The sequence below is a fragment of the Lemur catta genome, chromosome 3, assembly GCF_020740605.2.
Source record: "Lemur catta isolate mLemCat1 chromosome 3, mLemCat1.pri, whole genome shotgun sequence".
NCBI lineage: Eukaryota > Metazoa > Chordata > Mammalia > Primates > Lemuridae > Lemur > Lemur catta.
The window spans coordinates 58829293-58849560 of record NC_059130.1 but is presented as its reverse complement, the minus strand read 5'-3'; the positions used below and the strand labels follow the sequence as shown (position 1 = coordinate 58849560).

At 34.7% G+C, this 20268-nt stretch overlaps 1 protein-coding gene across 1 annotated transcript in view; it reads right to left on the bottom strand.

The window, feature by feature from the left end:
- The window catches only part of COL24A1 (collagen type XXIV alpha 1 chain), a 330570-nt gene that overhangs the window by 239999 nt on the left and 70303 nt on the right, over positions 1–20268 (bottom strand). Inside the window, exons 11-12 of the mRNA XM_045547618.1 lie at positions 7470–7523; positions 4557–4601 (exon numbers count right to left, since the gene is read on the bottom strand). Of these exons, the coding sequence (XP_045403574.1) occupies positions 4557–4601; positions 7470–7523 (99 nt within the window). The remainder of the gene's footprint in view (positions 1–4556; positions 4602–7469; positions 7524–20268) is intronic.

The following is a 20268-nucleotide window of genomic DNA, read 5'->3' as shown; positions in this document are numbered from 1 at the left end:
GGATGGTTTTATGCTTTTAAAGAATCTAGCTCACATCTAATATGTTCCAAGAAGCTTCTCAAATAAAGACAGTCAAGCATGTCAAATAGAACAGTAGTTCTTGGTGTTTAAAGATTCCTGACCAATAAAGATTGGTTTTTATCTGAGATCTCTAGAGAATGAACTTTAGTTGAACTCAAATATCCACAGATAGAGAACAAAAGGATGGATCAATAATAGCCTCTTGGGCTTCTCCACCTTCAAAGGTTAGTTTTATTGAAGGCACCTACAGCCCCAAGGGTGACTTTTAATATATTAATTGGCTGTAAGGATTTTGATCCAATTATGACAAGTAGGGTGTGCAGAAGGGAAGTAGAGGGAGAAGTAAGAGCTACAATAGTTTGATATTCAAAAACATGAGTACACACATAAATTGACTAATATATAACTGTGATTACACGAGGTCTTTAAAAATAATTGGCATGAATAGTAAGTACCTTATTCTAAGACCCTGAAATCAAGAACAGCTTATAATACAAGGAAGAAAAAAGTATCTCAAATGCCAACAATCTAAAACCAAGGAACAAATGAATTTAGTATAACTATTTTTTAATAATCTTTGATCCTAAAATATACCAAACTCCCAACCCCCATAATATTCTGAAATTTAAAAAATATATATATACCAAACTCCTAACAAAAACAGTTCTCCTACTTCAAATCAATGGTCCTGGTTGAACAACAAACAAAACCACTGTGTTACAAATATCAACATAATTGGTAAACACTGAATAAATACAATGTTTTATTTTGGGAAAAAAGAGCTTTGGGAGAAGTAAGATTTAAATGGAAATAACTTTTAACACAGACATCAAATTTGAAAATACCAATATGATGCTAAATGATAAATAATCACCTCTTTCTAAAAAATAATTACCTCTTGAATAACCAAAATAATATGTCATTTTAAAATATGTTCATTTAAATAGCATTCATATAATATTTAAACTGTCTAGAAGTACCTCTTACTTGTAAGTCTATAATTTCATTTTTAAAAAAAACATAGACACCACTAAGTTTGTTCACAACAACTTAATTCCATGCTTAGTGTTTTCGCAGGGAATAAGTGATCATTTGGTCAGTATTATGGGCATGTGATTTATACCAACATCTTCCCAAATCTAAGATTAGTAATGTTACTAACTCATCAGACCATTTTGGATAAGACTTCTACTCCTCTACATTTCTGTGCTATATGTATAAATGATATGATGCCAATTAATATTTTTGCAAACTATTCATATCAAACATGGAGCTTTAGTATACACCTGAGAACCTAACTCAGTAGTCCAAAAAAACTTAACATGATTTACTATTTAGAAAGACCTGAACTCAGATTTTGAAGATTTTCATGTCTATTACTTTCACTATATTGACTGTCAGAGCATTTCATATCATACATAAGGAAAGTGAAATAATTTATTTTACCAATTTCTGGCCTTAATTTCAGAGACTTTAAAAATCTAAGCATAAAATGTTACATAAAACATGCAGATTTCTCTAAGAACAGTGATTACTGTTCTATAAATTATATGTGCTAAGTATTTAAAATGGAATCATTCTCTATGTTCATAAGACTGAGCTTCTAGCTACTTAAAATTTGAGGAAACAAGTTCATTTAAAACCCATAATGATTACTTTAAAATAATTAAACAGGAATGACAGTTGTAATAAAGTACATCTTCTAATATTATTCTACTAATGATAGTACATGAAATAATATAGGATCTACACAGCAGTACTATAATGAAACATCATCACAAACTTCTAAATAGCTCTTAAACTAGCAGAAAATTGAAAGTAACAGCCTTTGACATATGCAGAGCCAAAAGTTTCTTAGATATTGGCACGTTCAGATTTCATCATTTCCAGGTTTCTATCATATTCTTTCAAATATATAGGTATCTGCCATCTATTTTATGGTGGCCTGGAATCTTTTAGTTCTGCTTCTATATTTGACAACAGGTAGTACACATAATTTAATAAATTACCAGTAAAACATGGCCAGATTCATATTTCACAACCTAATATTTACTATATCAAAGAGAGTGGAAACATTATCAAAAAGATCTTTTCCTCTCAATAAATAACTGCTTCTCATGGAATTTTAACCAGACAAACTGAAATACAAGACTCCTGAGTTACATAATATATTTTTAATATTATTTTATTTATAATAAACAGAATAAGCGGAAGAATTTATATATAGAATAACTTTCTGGAACAGTTTCTGAGGTCAGCCTTGCCATAATTTGACTTGTGGCTGCAAATGTATCTTACTGTAAGTACTCATATTTTCCTTATATATATGGCCAAATCGTTTTGTGGTAAAAACAAGAAAAAGTACATATAGCATACATGCATATTACAACACCAGAATGATTTTCTTTTATAAACATGAGTTATGAAAAATGGAATACATATGTTTTTCAAATATAATTTTTCTAGGGATCCAAATCTATTACATATGCATATATTTTTAAAGCACTAAAACTTTGCAAATTTTATAATGTAAAGGATAGTGCAATCAAAGGGACCAGTAATCATTTCATTAACTATTTTTCCACAGTTTTCTTAAATTCCCCTGTTGAATTCAATAAAATAAAATCCTGTTGGATAATTTTATTAATTCCCTATGGAGTAAGAAACCAGAAGTTATCTATAAATTTCTCTGGATAATTTTATAATTCATTATGGAGCAGGAGATCAGAAATTACCTATACATTGCCAAAGCCAAGATCCAGTTAATACCTATATAAAAGCAGTCATATTAATAAATGAAATTGGTGGTTACCTAAGTGATATACAACAGAGACTTTGAGAAAACACTGAATTTGCTCACCAATGTCTAAAATTCTACCACTGCAGATTATTTTATTTTAGGACTCTACTCACTTAAAATAATTACTAAAAGGTAAGGTAGCACTTTAAGCATTGGAAGTAATTTATATATTATTGTAAATGACCTTCTTAGTTCTCTTATTGACAGCATACTTTGACAGGAGGAAGATGGAAAAATTAGAAGATACAGAACAGGGAGAACAATTATAAAGAAGATAACCTTCATTGTCTGTCAACTTTGAAAAGGTCCAGATCTGCATATTTAAATTAGAAATTTTATACATAATAAGTAGACAGGTATTTCTGTTGGGGAATGTGTATGAGGGCTAAAACAAAGAAACACCATACTAATGGATTCAAGTATAATAGAGTATAATTAAACAAGGTGGCATACAAATATTTAGCACAGTGCTTGAGAATAAAAAAATGGTGATGGTAGTTTCCATTCTTATAATTGTTCTAAGACTAGCTTTAAAGTTGAAAATAAATGCAGGAAAACAATATTTGGCTTGTTTTGTATTTTTTGACTGTTTGGTAAGTTTATCTTAATACATAAAAATCTCTAAAATGAAACAAATAATTTTATCACATTGTGGCTAAATGTCATGTAAAAACAAATCATGCCTCTTCTAAGCAGTGTGAGTATAAGACAGAGAGCAGAAATATCTAAGGAGTAAGGAAAAGGATTCTGGATTTAAATTCTGAGTAGCTGTGCTCAATTCTTGATTTTACCACTTACAACTATGATTCTGCGCAAGTCTGTTAACATCTCTGAGCCTCATTTTCCACACTTACATACATTTAATGGTGACTTTAATTCCTACTGTAATCTACCTTCAAAGAATATTAGAAAGCTCAGTGGATAAAATGTTTTAAAATGATTTGAATATTCTGGTGAGAGCTATAATCCTTTAGCCTTATCATTACAATTTTATTCGGGTATACCACAATTTTAGAAAAGCTGTTAGGAAAAACTCAGTTTTTCTCCCCATAGACTATAGAACACAGTTAGAACAGAATGTCTTACCCTAAAAAGTGTATTTGAACAGTAATAAAAACACAAGTCAAAAGCAGGTGGCAAATTAGTTATACTAACTCTGCCAGGGTAACGTGAGGGTGCTTCTCTGGACCACAGTTCTCTCATTTGTTAAATAATAGGACACTGGATGACGTCAAAATTTCCTCCTATCTCTGAAATTATTATATTACCTAGTAAAATTTATTTTCCTTGATTTTTTAAACTTGAAAATATAAGAATCTATAGCAAACTAATCTCTGAGCTAACAGCTGAAGCAGGCATTTTAAAAACCTCTAGAATATGAGGTTGAATCTCTATCTGGTCATGTAAGAAAAGTTTGGATAATGCTGCTATTAGTGTTTTAAGTTGTTCATGTATTTTCTGTGACATTTTAGCTTCTTTCAATGGAGAAAAGGGTTTCTTCCACTGGTATAGTAAAAGGGTTAGAAGTGTTAAATTTAGAGTTATTTTTAAATCTAAATTTTCCTTTACATTCTCTCAAGTATTATTTGATATACTGTTCAAGTGGCAAAATTTAAACTCTGTTAAATGGATGAGATCAACAGCAAAAGCAAAAAACACATTAATTTTTAATAGGTAAGAAATAAACACATAATTAGATTATACTGCTCTAAAATGAACCCAAGAATTGAGTTACCTGTCTTCCCTTAGGTCCCTTCTTTCCACGGATCCCAGGAATGCCCTAGAATATAGAAAAGTCATAAATATTTATTGAATTAATTAATCAGATACTACAGAGCTTTTTTTCTCAAATATCAACTAATGAAGTATGTTCAAAAACAGAAATAAATTGTTCTATAAACTGGTGTGATATTCAGAAAAGCTTCACTATATTAATTTCATTGAAGCAGCCCCTTTCTTTAAAGCAAAATTCTGATTTTATTCAAGTATCCATCCCATCTGTATTTCCATATGGGGTCCTGACATTCTCCTGGAAATAGTAGTTTGTCCAATGGTGGGCATATTACCAAAGTTGGCACAACCAGACAAACAGAAGAGTCTTATTTTCTATAGCTAAGGGACAATGCCCTCCTCTCTGTCTGCCTCCTCTCTGTCTCAATGTAAACAAAGGCACATTTGACCTTTGCACCAGCAATCTTGCCATCATATGGGAAACCAGCCTTAGGGTAAATCCAACATTGGGAAAGGCAAACAGAAGGATGATGCTATCACTATGTTCAAAATCATCTTGTACCTTGATCCCACCTAACCTATGGATTTCTTGTCATGTAAGAAGCAGTAGGGTATAAAACTTAAGCACCCAGGCTCTAGAGCCAGAATACCAGTGTCCAAATCCTGGCTCTGCTCTTACCACCTGTATATAGTCTAAGACGAGTTACTTTCTCTGTGTATGCCTCATTTTCTTCATCAATAATGAGAGGAACAGTACCTATCTTACTAGGTTTTGCAGGCATTAGAGGAGTTAATTCATATAAAGCATATATATACACAAACACACACACATATATGTGTACATATATAAAACCATTCAAAAAATCATTTGCTATTATCATCATAATCATTAAACATTTCTTTATTTTTAAGCCAGTTTGCATTGGGGTTTTCTGTTACTTGCTGTTTAAAGCATGCTACTTGATATAATCACTTTGAGACTTGTAGATTAAGAAATCTGTCACAACCATAAAGATTGGGATTGAAAGTACATACAGATAAATTAGAAAATATCATTGATTGAAATAATCCATTCACTTTCAAGTCAACAGTATTCGAGAACTACTCATGTCTCTGAACATCAAAAGAGAGTTTATAGGTGAGCAAGAAGACTCATTTCATTCAGACTTTTATTTATCTTTACATAATATAGCCAACCTTTATAAAAAACAATAGGGTAATTGTTTTCTAAAAGTTCTATACCTTTCCCTAAATCTTATCTGGAAACCTAAAAATAATGCAAACAGACTTATATAAGTATTTTTCTTATGTGTGTATATATATGTATATATTTCATATATTGTGTATATATATATTTATACACAATATGTATGTATTTGTGCAATATTGACTTCCAGAAAGGACTTTTTCTATTTATTTTCAGGGGTGATTAGCATTACTGCACATTATTTTCCTCTGATTTTTTGTATTAATACTTAAATGTTTTATCACATAATAATACCCTCTTAGCTATATAACTCATGGTTTTAATGAGAATTTTGATATAGCCAAATAATAGGACATGGCACCCATGATACATATAATATCACAAAATGATCTTATATTTATGTGCTGAGTTAGGTCTTGATATTTTCATATAGACTGGTCAAAATTAGTGAGTAGGATTACAGCACTATGCCTATTGATAGTCAGTGTCAACACTGGGCTTAAATTTCTTATATCCAAATGACAATATTTTGTGACAACATACAATTTTGGTTTATTTATTAACTCATTTACTAGAAATAAATTCATGCCAAAATGTCAGAAAGGATTGAACAGAAGAGCAGAAGAATAATTAAGGATATAAACTGGATATACTTCTTTGGGTTAAGAAAAAGCAGTTCAATTCTTTGCATGATCCATGGGATACATTGTCTATTACTCTGCTGTATCACATGAAGATTAAGTGGCTTAGCTGTGGTATTATTTTGAAGGTAGTTTCTGCTACCTTTGAAAGAAATGACTTGCTATGTTGACCAAGCGAAAATCTTCACATCTTCTCACCAAAGAAGAATGGATATTTTGATTGTTATTATAGTACATTTAAACTCTTCAAATATTTCTTCTCTGCAAGGGTATTCACAGGTAATTATAAGAAAATGTGGCTTAATTTACTCACTCAAAAAACCCAATATTTGAAAAATTCATTTAGCAAAAAATAATCTGGTTCACTTTTATTTGCAAAAATCACTTTCCAGAAATGAAAATGAAAATTTTGGCCTGATCTGCATACTTATAATGATAGAGTTAAAGGTTCAATTTTCTAATTTTAAACTATATGACAATATAATAACATTATGCAACTCTACTTTTTTCAATTAATACCGACAGGTGAAGGAATGCAAAGGGAAATCACTGGACTCTATATATCACTGAAAACTAGATATGATAAAGATATAATGCCAAAACTCTACAAATATCTTGATTAACCTTCTTAAGTATAACAAACCATTTTGCAAAGGTTTTATCTGTATTCATACATACCTACGTTTATGAACACCTATTTCTCATTATGAAATTAAACAGAAATATGTCTTCTGAGGCTAAATTCATTAATGGACATTGCACTGCAAAATCAAGACCTATCAAGAATTTATATTCAAATTAAAGATTAGTGAATTATAAAATAAAAATTTCATAATTACATATTTTAATAATTCAATGTATACTATTTAAAATACCTAAGAAACTACTTCTTATAACAAAATTCAGTAATATTTAAGAAAGTCTAATTATATTTCTGGCAGGTGATTTTTCTTAATCCTGGTTTGCCCACTCAGTAAGATTCTTCCCTGACATCTGAGTTTATGATTCCTGTTTTACATTATCATAAATATATCACTTTAGGAAAAATATTTGAAGGAAATAGACTTACCCTTTCTCCTTCAGGTCCCAATTTTCCTGCTTCTCCAGGAGAGCCAATAAAACCCTAAAAGCAAGAAAATAATCTTTATATTATTTCATTTGAATATTTATCCCATAAGTAATGCTAAATAGAAGTACTTCAAGTTTTAATTGAAGTAATATGAAATTATAAAACTTAAAGTATGAATAACATCCCATCAGCTAACTGCCTTTCTTCCAGAAGTTACAGATCTTTTCATTAAAAAAAATGTAGGAGACAGGAGCTTCATGATGGCTGACTAGTGGCATTTCATAATCCCCTCTGCCACCAAGAAGAACCAAAATAATGAGTAGGTAATCACACTTCAAATAGATCAACCAAGAGAGAACACTGGAATTCAACAGAAAAGTGACAGGAAATACCTAAAGCAAGAAAGGAGAAGGAAGCAAGGCAGACTGCTCAGCTGGTTTCAGCTGGGAGCAGAGAGAGACTCCCAAATATGGGGAAAAGGTAAGTGACAGACCCTCAATGGTCCACATTCCCATTGTCATCTCCTGCAATCCTAGCCACGGGAGAGCCCCTCTACCGTTGCAGGCTATGAAACTAACATAGGTAGCTGCAATGGCACTGCCACAGGGAGGCTGGGTCCCACACACTCACTGAGACGTATGTAGCAATGGCAAGGCACCATTTTAGAGCCCTAGCCCCAACAGACTGAACTGCCCTGTAGTCCAGTGGCACCAGGGCTAAGGACCAAGAAAAGCAAAGGCTGCTGCCCTTGGGGCACAGGTGTGAAAGACATTCAGCTATTATGTACCCAGAGCTGAGGCATGACAGAGGAATCTGCTACTGTACCAGAGGCTCAGGCATGAGCACTGCAGGGGTTGAAGTAGCAGGAGTGGCACACGTGTTATTCACACACCAACCTAGGCTCCAGTCACCGGTGGAAGAACCATTCTCTCCAGTGGAAGGGCAGGAGTGTCCACTGCCACCTCCCAACTAAGCATTCTGGGGATCACCCCAACGCTACCTACCATGGTTAGCACCTATACACACCATCAGGGCACGTGAGGACAAGCCCAACTGGTCTGACTTTGCTAACCCTGATGCCAAAGCACACAGGCAGGGAAAGAGGAGATTTCCCAGACCACTCCACCACTGTTGGCATCTAAACACTACTCCTGGGGGCCTGAGGTTGGGCCTACCTACCTGGCCATCACCATTGTAGCCGACACCTACCTGCATGCCAGGTCGCCTGGAGACTGGCCCATCCAGCACATCACAACCAATGCCAACACCAGCATACAACACTCAGGACCCAGATGGTCATCCAGCCACTGTCACTGCCATCACCCATGCCACAACAGAGGTTCAGAGGATTGAGAACATGCCTATCTGCCTGGCTCACTACTGCCACTACCAGCATCTAGTAAGCCACCAGGAGGCCTAAGAATTGGCCCACCCAAACTTGCTAACATTAATGCCACTGTAAGCTGCCCTGGGGCCCCAGGACAGGCATGCTCAGAACACTGCTGCCACCACTGGGGCAATCAACACCATACATCTTCAGAAGAATGTCCTCCCCTATGAAAGCAAATTCAAAAAATTGGAAGAAGTGACTGTTAGATCAGATGTACAGATAACTTAAGGACATAGGAAACATGAAAAAGCAAGGAAATATGATACCTTCAAAGGAACACAATAATCCTCCAGCAGCAGATCCCAATCAAGAGAAATTTAAGAAATTCCTGAAACAGAATTCAAATTATTGATTCTAAAGAAGCTATTAGAGAATTCTAAAAAACAATACAAAGAAATAAAAAAAAACTCTCAAGATATGAATAAGAAATTTATCAAAGACATAGGTATTATTAAAAAAAGAACCAAACAAATTCTAAAACTGAAGAGTTCACTGAATGAAACACAAAATGCATTTGAAAGTTTCAACAATAGACTGGATCAAGCAGAAGGAAGAATCTCAGAAAGTGAAAACAGGTCTTTTGAATAACTAAATGAGACAAAAATTTTTTAGAAAGAATATAAAAGAATGAGCAAAGCCTTTGTGACATATGAAACACTATAAAGGTGACAAAATATTTAAGTTTTGGGGGTCCCAGAGGGTGAAGAGAGAACAAAAGGTTTAGAAACCCTATTTAACAAAATAAGAGATAAAACTTCCCATTTCTAGCAAGGGATTTATACATGGAGATACAGGAAGCTCTGAGATCACCCAAATAATACAATGTAAAATGGTCTTCTTCATAGCACATTATAGTTTTTCTATAGTCTTTCTAAAGTCAAAGACAAAATTCTAAAAATGGCAAGAGAAAACCATATAGTCACCTATAAAGAAAGCCCCATCAGACTAACAGCAGATTTCTCAGCAGAAACCTTACATGCCAGGGGAATATGGGATGATGTGTTCAAAGTGTTAAAAGAAAAAAACTTTCAGGCAAGAATACAATATCCAGAAAAATTATTCCTCATATACGAAGGAGAAATAAAATCATTCCCAGAGAAGCAAAAACTGAGGGAATTTGTTACCACTAGACATACTTTAGAAGAAATGCTCAAGGGAGTCTTAAACCTGGAAGCAAAAGGGTGACATTTACCAACAGGAAAACACTTGAAATTATAAAACTCACTGATAGAGCAAAAACATAAATAAAAAAGATAAAAGACTCAAATGTTTCAACTATAGAAAACCACAGGACCACAACAATGACAATAAGAGAAAAGAAAAGAAAAAAAGAATATACAAAACAATGAAAAAACAATTAACATGACAGGAACAAAATTTCACAAATCAATAACTTTGAATGTAAATGGATTAAATTTTCCACTTGCAAGATACTGACTGGCTGAATGGATTCAAAAAACATGATTCAACTATATGGCTGCCTACAAAAAATGCACTCAACTGTAAAGATGCACATAGACTATAAGAAAATGGATGGAAAAGAATGTTGCATGCAAATGGAAACCAAAAGTGAGTAAGATGAGTTACATTTATATCAGATAAAATAGACCTTAAGTCAAAAATAGTAAAGAGAGACAAAGGAGGTCATTATATAATGAAAAAGGGATCAATTCAGCAAGAGGATATGAAAATTCTAAATATATATGCAACCAACATGGGAGCACACAGGTTCATAAAGTGAATATTACTAGACTTAAAAAATGAGAGAGACTCTGATCAGTAATAGTAAAGGACTTCAATATCCAACTCGCAGCATTAGACAGATCATCTAGACAGAAAATCAACAAAGAAACACTGAATTTGAATTGGACTTTAGGCCAAATGGACCTAACAGACATTTACAGAACATTTCATCCAGCAACTGTGCAATACACATTATTCTCATCAGTAGATAGAACATTCTCCAAGAATGACCATATATCAGGCCACAAAACAAGGCTCAACAAATTTTAAAAATTTAAACTCATATCAATTATATTCCCAGACCATAATAGAATAAAACTAAAAGTCAATACCAAGAGGAACTTTGGAAAACATACAAATGCCCGAAAATTAAACAATGTGCACCCAAATAACCATCAGATAAATGAAGAAATTAAAAATGGAAATCAAAAAATTTCTTGAAACAAATGAAAATGGAAACACTACATACCAAAACCTGCACAATACAGTAAAAGCAGTATAATAAAGTCGATACCAATAAATGCTTACAGCAAAAAAGTAGAAAGATTTCAAATGAACAATCTAAGGATGCACCACAAGGAAGTAGAAAAGCAAGAACAAACCAAATCCAAAATTGGCAAAAGGAAAGAAATAATAAAGAACTAAGTGAAATAGATATTAAAATATATATAAAGGACTGAGGAAATGAAAATTTGGTTCTTTGAAAAGATAAACAGTATCAATAAAGCACCAGCTTGACTAGCCAAGAAAAGAAGAGAGATGACACAAATAAACAAAATGAGAAATGAAAAAGGAGACATTACAACAGATATCACAGAAACACAAAAGCATCAGAGACTATTATGGACTTTACACTAACAAACTGTAAAACCTAGAGGAAATGGAAAAATCCCTGGAAACATACAACATACAACTTACCAAGATTAAATCAGAAAGAAATAGAAAACATGAACTGACCAATTACAATTAGCAAGATTGGCTAGGTAATAAGAAGTCTCCCAACAAAGAAAAGCCCAGTACCTGATGGATTCATTGTGGAATTATACCAAACATATAAAATAGAACTAATACTCATCCTTCTCAAACTATTCCAAAAAAGTGAAGAGGAGGCAATACTCCTTGACTCATTCTAAAAAGCCAACATTACCCTCATACCAAAAGCAGAAAAAGACAGAGCAAAAAGAGAAAACTTCAGGCCAGTATCCCTGATGAACAGAAACACAAAAATCCTCAACAAAATAATAGAAAACCAAATTCAACAGCACATCAAAGAGGTAAATACACCATGACCAAGTGGGATTTATTTCAGGGATGCAAGGATGATTTAACATATGCAACTCAATCACATCAACAGAATGAAGAACAAAAACCATATGGTTATCTCAATAGATGCAGAAAAAGCATTCAATAAAATCCAGCATCCCTTATGATAAAAACTAGGCACACCTCTCAGCAAACTAGGCATACCTCAAATTAATAAAGGCCATATATGACAAACCCACAGCTAACATCATACTGAATGGAGAAAAGCTAAAAGCCTTTCCTCTAAGAACCAGAACTAGACAAGGATATCTACTTTCACCACTCCTATTCAGTATAATCTGGAAGCCTAGCCAGTACAATCAGGTAAGAGAAAGAAATAAAAGGCATCAAAATCATAAAAGAAGAAGTCAAATAGTCCCTCTTTGTAGATGGCATGATCTTATATTTAGCAAAACCAAAATACTCCACAAAAAACTCTTAGAGCTAATAAGCAAATACAGTAAAGTTGTAGGATACTAAATCAATATACAAAAATCAGTAGTATTTCTATACACCAATAATGAAATAGCCAAAAAAATCATGAAGGCAATCCTATTTACAATAGCTACAAAAATTATAAAATATCTATGAATAAATATCATCAAGGAGGTAAAAGATCTCTGGAAGAAAAACTACAAAATGCTGATAAAATAATTGAAGAGGATATTAACAAATGGAAAATACCCTATACTCATAGAACAAAAGAATTAATATTGTTAAAATGACCACACTTCCCAAAGAAATCTACAGATTGAATGCAATTCCTATCAAAATACCAAAGTCATTTTTCACAGAAACAGAAAAAAAAAAATCCTAAAATTCGTAAGGAACCAAAAAAGAACCAGAATAGCCAAAACAATCTTAAGCAAAAAGAACAATGCTGGAGGTATCACACTATCTGACTTCAAAATATATTATAATATATGCCATACAAAACAGCATGGTAATGGTATAAAATCAGACACACAAATCAGTGGAACAGAATAGAGCATCCAGAAATAAACCACACATTTACAACCAGCTGATTATCCACAAAGGTGCCAAGAACATACACTGGATTTCCCCTACTCTCTTCAGATTGGATATCCATATGCAGAAGAATGAAACTAGACCCTCATCTATTTTTGATATACAAAAATCAACTCAAGATGGATTAAAGACTTTAAAATAAGACCCAAAACCATAAAAATACTAGCAGAAAACATAGGGAAAACATGTCAGGAAATTGGTGTAGACAAAGATTTTATGGCTATGACTTCAAAAGCACAAACAACTAAAACAAAAATAAACAAATGAGATTATATTAAGCTAAAAAGCTTCTACACAGAAAGAAAAGACAACCTGTTCAATGGAAGAAAATATTTGCAACCTATTCATCTGACAAGGGACTAATATCCAGAATCTACAAGGAACTCAAACAACTCAACAATTTATGAGACTGACGCGCTGCTGGCTGCGCTAAGACGGCGACACAACAATTTAAAAACTCCCATTAAAAAGTGGGGGCAGCATCAATTGATGAGTGGAAAAAGAAAGTGTAATACATATATATATAGATAGATAGATAGATAGATAGATATATCATGAAGTAATACTCAGCCAAAAAAAGAATAAAATAAGATCATTTGCAGCAAGTTTGATGGAACTGGAGAACATTATCCTAAGTGAAATATCTCAGGAATGGGAAAACAAACACCCCATGTTCTCATTAATAAGTGGAAACTAAATTATGGGTATTACATGGTCACAACGTGGTATGAAGCAGCATTCCCCAACCTTTTTGGCATCAGGGACCAGTTTCATGGAAGACAATTTTTCCTTGGACCGGGGGTAGGGGGGATGGTTTCAGGATGATTCGAGCACATTACATTTATTGTGCACTTTATTTATATTATTATACATTGTAATATATAATGAAATAATTATGCAACTCACCATAATGCAGAATCAGTGGGAGCCCTGAGCTTGTTTTCCTGTAACTAGATGGTCCCATCTAGGGGTGACAGGAGACAGTGACACCTGAAGTGTGTTGCTTATGTCCAGTCTACTCCGTAATGTCATTTTGGTTGCTGTCACTACAGAAAACCCTGCTTCACAAAAATAGGATGTTGGAAATGGAAGCAGGATTTTCAGTGCTTTTGTTGTAATCTCAGAATCTTCTACCTTGACTTTAATCCAGAACATACGGAGATCTGAAATTGTCCCAAACATACTTTTATGGCCACCATCATTTGCAGTCTCGAGCCGTTGATTCTCTTCTAGCATAGACAAAATTGATTCACCTGACTTATTCACAAATGGGTCGCAGATCCACTCCTTCTCAGTTCGGGGCTCTGTTCTGTTTGGGAAGTAATGCTTCAACTCTCTTGAAAGCTGAGATAGGTGATCATGCACCAGCTGGGAAAAAGAAGGCCCTGGCTCAGTCACCTTTAGAGCCTCTACTAATGTTTGAAACATGTCAAAAAACCAGTGTTCCCTTGGTGCCCCCATAATTCCAGTTTGGCTTTGAATGCAGCCACTTTATCTGCCCACTTGAACACAGTTGCTGTTCTCCCCTAAACTGACAGATTGAGTTCATTGACCAGGTTGAATATGTCACACAAGTAAGCAAGTTTTGCAACCCATTCTGTGTTGCTGCCATTGGTGACTATTTTCTTTTTCTTTTTGTTGTGGGGGAGACAGAGACTCACTCTGTTGCCTGGGATAGAGTGCAGAGGTGCCATGATAGCTCACTGCAGCCTCAAACTCCTGGGCTCAAGCAATCCTCCTGCCTCAGCCTCCCCAGTAGCTGGGAATACAGTTGCATGCCACAACGCCCAGCTAATTTTTCTATGTTTAGTAGAGATGGGTTCTCACTTTTGCTCAGGTTGTTCTCGAACTGCTGACCTCAAGCAATCCTCCCGCCTCAGTCTCCCAGAGTACTAGCACTACAGGAGTGAATCAGCGCACCCGGCCGTGACTGTTTTTCTAAAAGAAATCTCTGAAGCAGCTCTCATAACTCAAAAACTCTGGCCAGTGATCTAGCTTTAGAAAGCTATCTCACTTCTGTGTATAAGAGAAGACGCGTTCTCTGTGTCCATCTCACAGAGCTGCATGAACAGATGTGAGTTAAGGGCATATACTTTAATGTGGTTGATAATTTTAATTACATCCTGCAAAGCGTTGTTTAGTTCAGGTGACATTTTTCGGCTAGCCAGCATTTCTCTATGGATGTCACAGTACGTAGACTCACATTCAGAAGTGAATCCAGAAAGCCATCTAGTCATGGCAGCCACTCCATCGGTGCATACACAGACACAAAATGACCAATTCAGTTTTCCTAATATGTAATCATTCAAAGACTTGAATAGTTCTGCAGCTGTGGTGTTGGTTGGCAACAAAAGTGCACATAACATATCCTCATGCACATCCTCCTGGAAAGTATATTGCACAAAACCAAGCATTGTTGCCTGTTGTCAACATTGGTAGACTCGTCAACATTGGTAGACTTGTCAAGTTGGTTTGCGTACCACAGTGACTCATCGATCTCCTCTAACAACTGTGCCTCAATATCTTCTGCTATTTCATCAGTTCATCTAGCTATGGTGTTAGCCAAAAGAGGAACATGTGCCACCTTTGAACCATAGTCTCTGCTAAAAGTTCATGACAAATGTACTTAGCAGCAGGCAAGATCAACTCTTCACCAATAGTAAAGGGTTTCTTAGCTTTAGCAATGTGATTACTCATTAAGAATGATGCTCTGGGTGCAGACACATTTGATGAAGTGGTGGCCTTCAGTAATTGCTTCTGTTCTTCATGTTCACGTTTTTTTCTTTTGAAAAACTCCAAAGGCTTGTGTTTTAATTCAGAGTTCTTGTTCTCCACATGACAAAGCAGTTTTGAAGGTTTCATGCCTTTTTTGGATAGCTAGTCACCACATATTATAGAAAGCAGACATGGAGAATGTGAATCACCTGTTGCAATGAACCTGTAATTTAAGTAGGACTCCTGGTATTTTCTTTTCAATGCAGCCTTCATTTTGTTGACAGTATTAGAGTCTTCTGCTGTCTCAACATTGGGTTTTTCCCCCTTTTCACAGAAGCTCTCCAGTGACATTTGTTTTTTACTCATTTTTGCTAGGGTTAGCTTGTGGCCTTGCCAAAACTGTGACTGAGACAAATGTGCAGTGCAGGAAAGAGGCATGGATGGAAGCTGTAAATAAAATAATGCATGGGCCACGTGCAGATTAAAATAAGTGTTGGATTCTGACTTAAAGCCTGCCACCAGATGCAGCTGTAAAATTGAAGTATATCAACTCAGTTGCCACTATAAAGCCTGCCACCAGATGCAGCTAAATTGTCACTTGTCATTCACAACTAGGGTTTTGATATGAATCTGCGAGCCATTGATTTATTATGGTCTCTGTGCAGTCAAACCTCTCTGCTAATGATAATCTGTATTTGCAGCCACTCCCCAGCGCTAGCATCACCACCTCAGGTCCACCTCAGATCTTCAGACATTAGATTCTCATAAGGAGCACACAACCTAGATCCCTCGCATGCGCAATTTACAGTACAGATCGCACTCCTGTGAGAATCTAATGCTGCAGCTGATCTGAGAGGAAGCAGAGCTATCGGGAGCAGCTGTAAATACAGATGAAGCTTTGCTTACTCACCCGCTGCTTTTGTGACAAGATAGCAACTTCTAATGAAGCTGCCAACAGTCAACTTAATGAAGAAGTCATTAGGTGGAGAATCAGGGAAGTAATTCAGCAACAAGTAAAATGACAGTTGCCCAACCTATGTATGATCTAGTTCCGCAAACTATATATAAGATTATAGCTTATAGGAGGGGGTTGGTTTTATTTTGCTTGTTACTGTTTTCCTTTGAGGGGGATATGGTGGTCTGTCTTTCATGACAGTGTATGACTGTCAGATTAATTCATTCAACAAATATTGTGCATTTATAATGCACTAGGCACTGCCCTAGGCCCTGGGAATGAAGAATAAAGCAGGGCTGGCTGATGCCCTCAGGGTGTTCAGGTTCTCACCTGGGAGACCAGACTGAGCTAAACAGACATCACAAGACAGCCCTTTTCTGCCTACCCCTCACCACCCAGGAGCTTGGGAGACCATTCATAGGGCACCTAACAAACTCTTGGAAAGGTTTCTTAGTAGGGGGGACAACTAAGCTTAGGGGTGGGGAACCTGCGGCCTCAAGGCCACACGTAGCCCTCCAGATCCCCAAGTACGGCCCCATGACTGAATCCAAACTACACAGAACAAATCCCTCTATTAAAAGAATTTGTTCTGTAAAATTTGGATTCAGTCAAAAGGCCACACTCAAAGATCCAGAAGGCCATGTGTGGTCCCAAAACCTCAGGTCCCTTAGTCCTTAATGTGGCTAGAGTTGGCCAAGTGAACCAGATTGGGGTGGGGGAAGGAACTCCAGGTGAGGGTGCAGAGATGAAAGCAGGAGAGGGGCTCAGCTGCTGTAGTTTATTTGATTTGTCAAGCACAGAAGGATATGTGCACTGGCATGCACAGGCTGTTAGGAGTGGAAAGTGGCAGATTTTTTAGGCTATGAAAACAAACTCTTAGAGATAATGAGTTAGGCTTGAAGACAACAAGTTGAGTCCTAGGTGTTTAATTAAACAAAACAAAAGGGACAGTTGTGCCGTGAGTTTTCTTTAAAGGGGCAATTATGTGCTGTGAGTTTATTTTTCTTTATTTTCTGTTTGATAGTTTATCTTTCTCTGTTAGCTACTTTATTAACAAGGCCACCCTATCAGTAACCACTGATAGAAATATAGAAAACAAATAATAAAGTTGGGTTTGATAAAAAGAGAATGAGTTTTGTTAGACATTTTGAATTTGTGGTCACGATGAGGCATTCAAATGTAATTATTTTAGCAAGAAATTGGAGATATGGGATTTATAGAGAGAGTTCACATAGAGATAAAAGATTTGAGGGACAGAGATATCTGAAGCCTTAAAGATAGACTGGAGCTCTAAGGAGCAAATAAAGAGAAAAATTATCACTGAGGTTGAAATAGGGGTGGGAGAAGAAGTAAAAATTTTAGGATATACAGAAAACCAAAGTACAAAAGAATGTGAAGCAGAAATACAGGAGGCCATTTTTACTAAGTTCTAAATAAAGTCTACTTATTTTGAATCAGAGAATGAGTAACTTTTCAGAGTAAATGCTTCCATAATAATAAACACTAAACAATTCAGGCATTTAAAAAGTAAATGCCATTTGAACACCCATAGCAGGATTATTCACAATTAGCAAAAGGTGGAAGCAACCTAAATGTTCATCAAAAGATGAATAAATAAACAAAATGTTGTATATACATACAATGGAATATTATTGAGCCTTAAAAACAAGGAATTCTGACACATAGTACCACATGGATGGACTTTGAAGACAATTATGCTAAGCCAATCACAAAAGAACAGATATTGTATTATTCCACTTATGTGAAGTACTTAGCATAGTCAAATTAATAGAGACATAAAATAGAATGGTGGTTGCCAGGAGTTGGAGGTGGTAGGGTGAGGGATGGGAAGTTGTTTATTGGGTACAGAGTTCCCATTTGGAAAAAGAAAAAAAATTTTCAAGATGGATAGTGGTAATGGTTGTATAACAATGTGAATGTACTTAATGCTACTGACTGACTGTACACTTAAAAGGAGTTTAAATCGAAAATTTTATGTTCTATATATTTTACCATAATTTTTTTCGAAAAAGAAAGAAAGAAACGTCTCAGGAATCATTTCTATGTTTCCTATAATAAGAACTTTGGGAGAGATTTAGTTTCTGAGTATGAAAGCTGGTTAAGTATAGCCATACTAAGAAGAACATTTTTCTTTGAATACAAAGAACACCTAAAATGCCCTTATGTTCTATAGACTGCATGAAAAGGCAAAAAATAAAATTAAAAAAGAGAGAGAATTAGTTCTTTTATATTTCACTTTAACACAGTGTAACAACTATAACTTGCTTACTTGAAAGCCAAGCATCTTGAGAATGTAAAATGTTTCCTTTAAAATGTTTCTTTTAAAATGAAGCATACAAAAGTATTTCTGATACTAAAGCTTTTAGGATTATGATGACAAGCTCCGTGCATTTTCAGAGTCATCAGTTACAGATGACTTCAAATGTAAAATCATCTAACTTTTGTTTTAATATATCCAAACAGGAGTTTTGGTTGTAAACAAAAGAAACAGACACCACAACTCCTATATACTTATCAGTGAACTAGATAATGAACTGAGAATTCAAGAGGTGAAGTCAGACCTCTACTCAACATGGTCTATACAGAGCATAAACACAACATTTTACAATCAGAGATTTTAAAGGCAACAATGCTATGAGAAATTACTTAGAGTAATTACAAGTAAAATGTCAGCAGTACCAATAAAGAAATCAAACAGGGTTGTGGTCATTCTCCAAATAGCACCACTAAACTACAGTTTAGTGTGTCATGAAACAAAGAACACACAAAAAAAAATAATGCCACATATGCTTTTGCTTTTTGGAGTGAAGGCTATAGATCCAGTTAGAAGCAATTTTGTGTCACCAGGAGGACCACTAAAGGGTTAAGAGAGGTCCTACACACTTCTATTTTTTGAGATACTTTGCATATTATTACACATAGCAATGCCAAAGAAGGGCTAGAAAATTATAATCTATTTTAAATGTTTACATTTAAGTAGTTCTCTTAATATCAAAAATAAAATCAAATAACCATATCAGTCAAAAGATAATTTATCACATGATTCATAAAAATACTCATATATAATGCAGAACATGGTATTGTCCAGTAACAGGACACAAAATGAATGAAAAACATCTTATAATTCTGTAAGTGTGTTTCTGTGATTTTTGTTTTTTTAACCAAATTTAAAGTTAATATCAAAAGTCTACATTTAAGACCTTTTGTGAACGTAAAATGCTCTCCTGACTCCACCAACACCTCCAAAGGATAATTTCCAAGTTAAACTATAAAATATGGAAATGTCTCCTTAATGTATACATTTCTACATAAATAATTAGTTGTTTATTATTTTGTTATTATCTAAAATGACTAATTACAGGCTTAAATCAATCAGAACAATATTAGATTGTGATTTTTTAAAAAATCACTCTTATGCTATTATGAAGCTGGCTGTGAAAACCTAAAAGTATAACTTAAAAGGCCTAGACAATAATTTTCAATACAAATGGGAAAAAACCAACAAGAAAAAGATGTATAATACAATGCAAAAATAGTACAAAGAAGAACTCAGAGAGTATTAATCCATAAATCCCTGAAGTAAGATGAGAAAGCACAGTAAGAGTAACCTGTACAGTGCCAAATATATCTTGTATACATGTCTT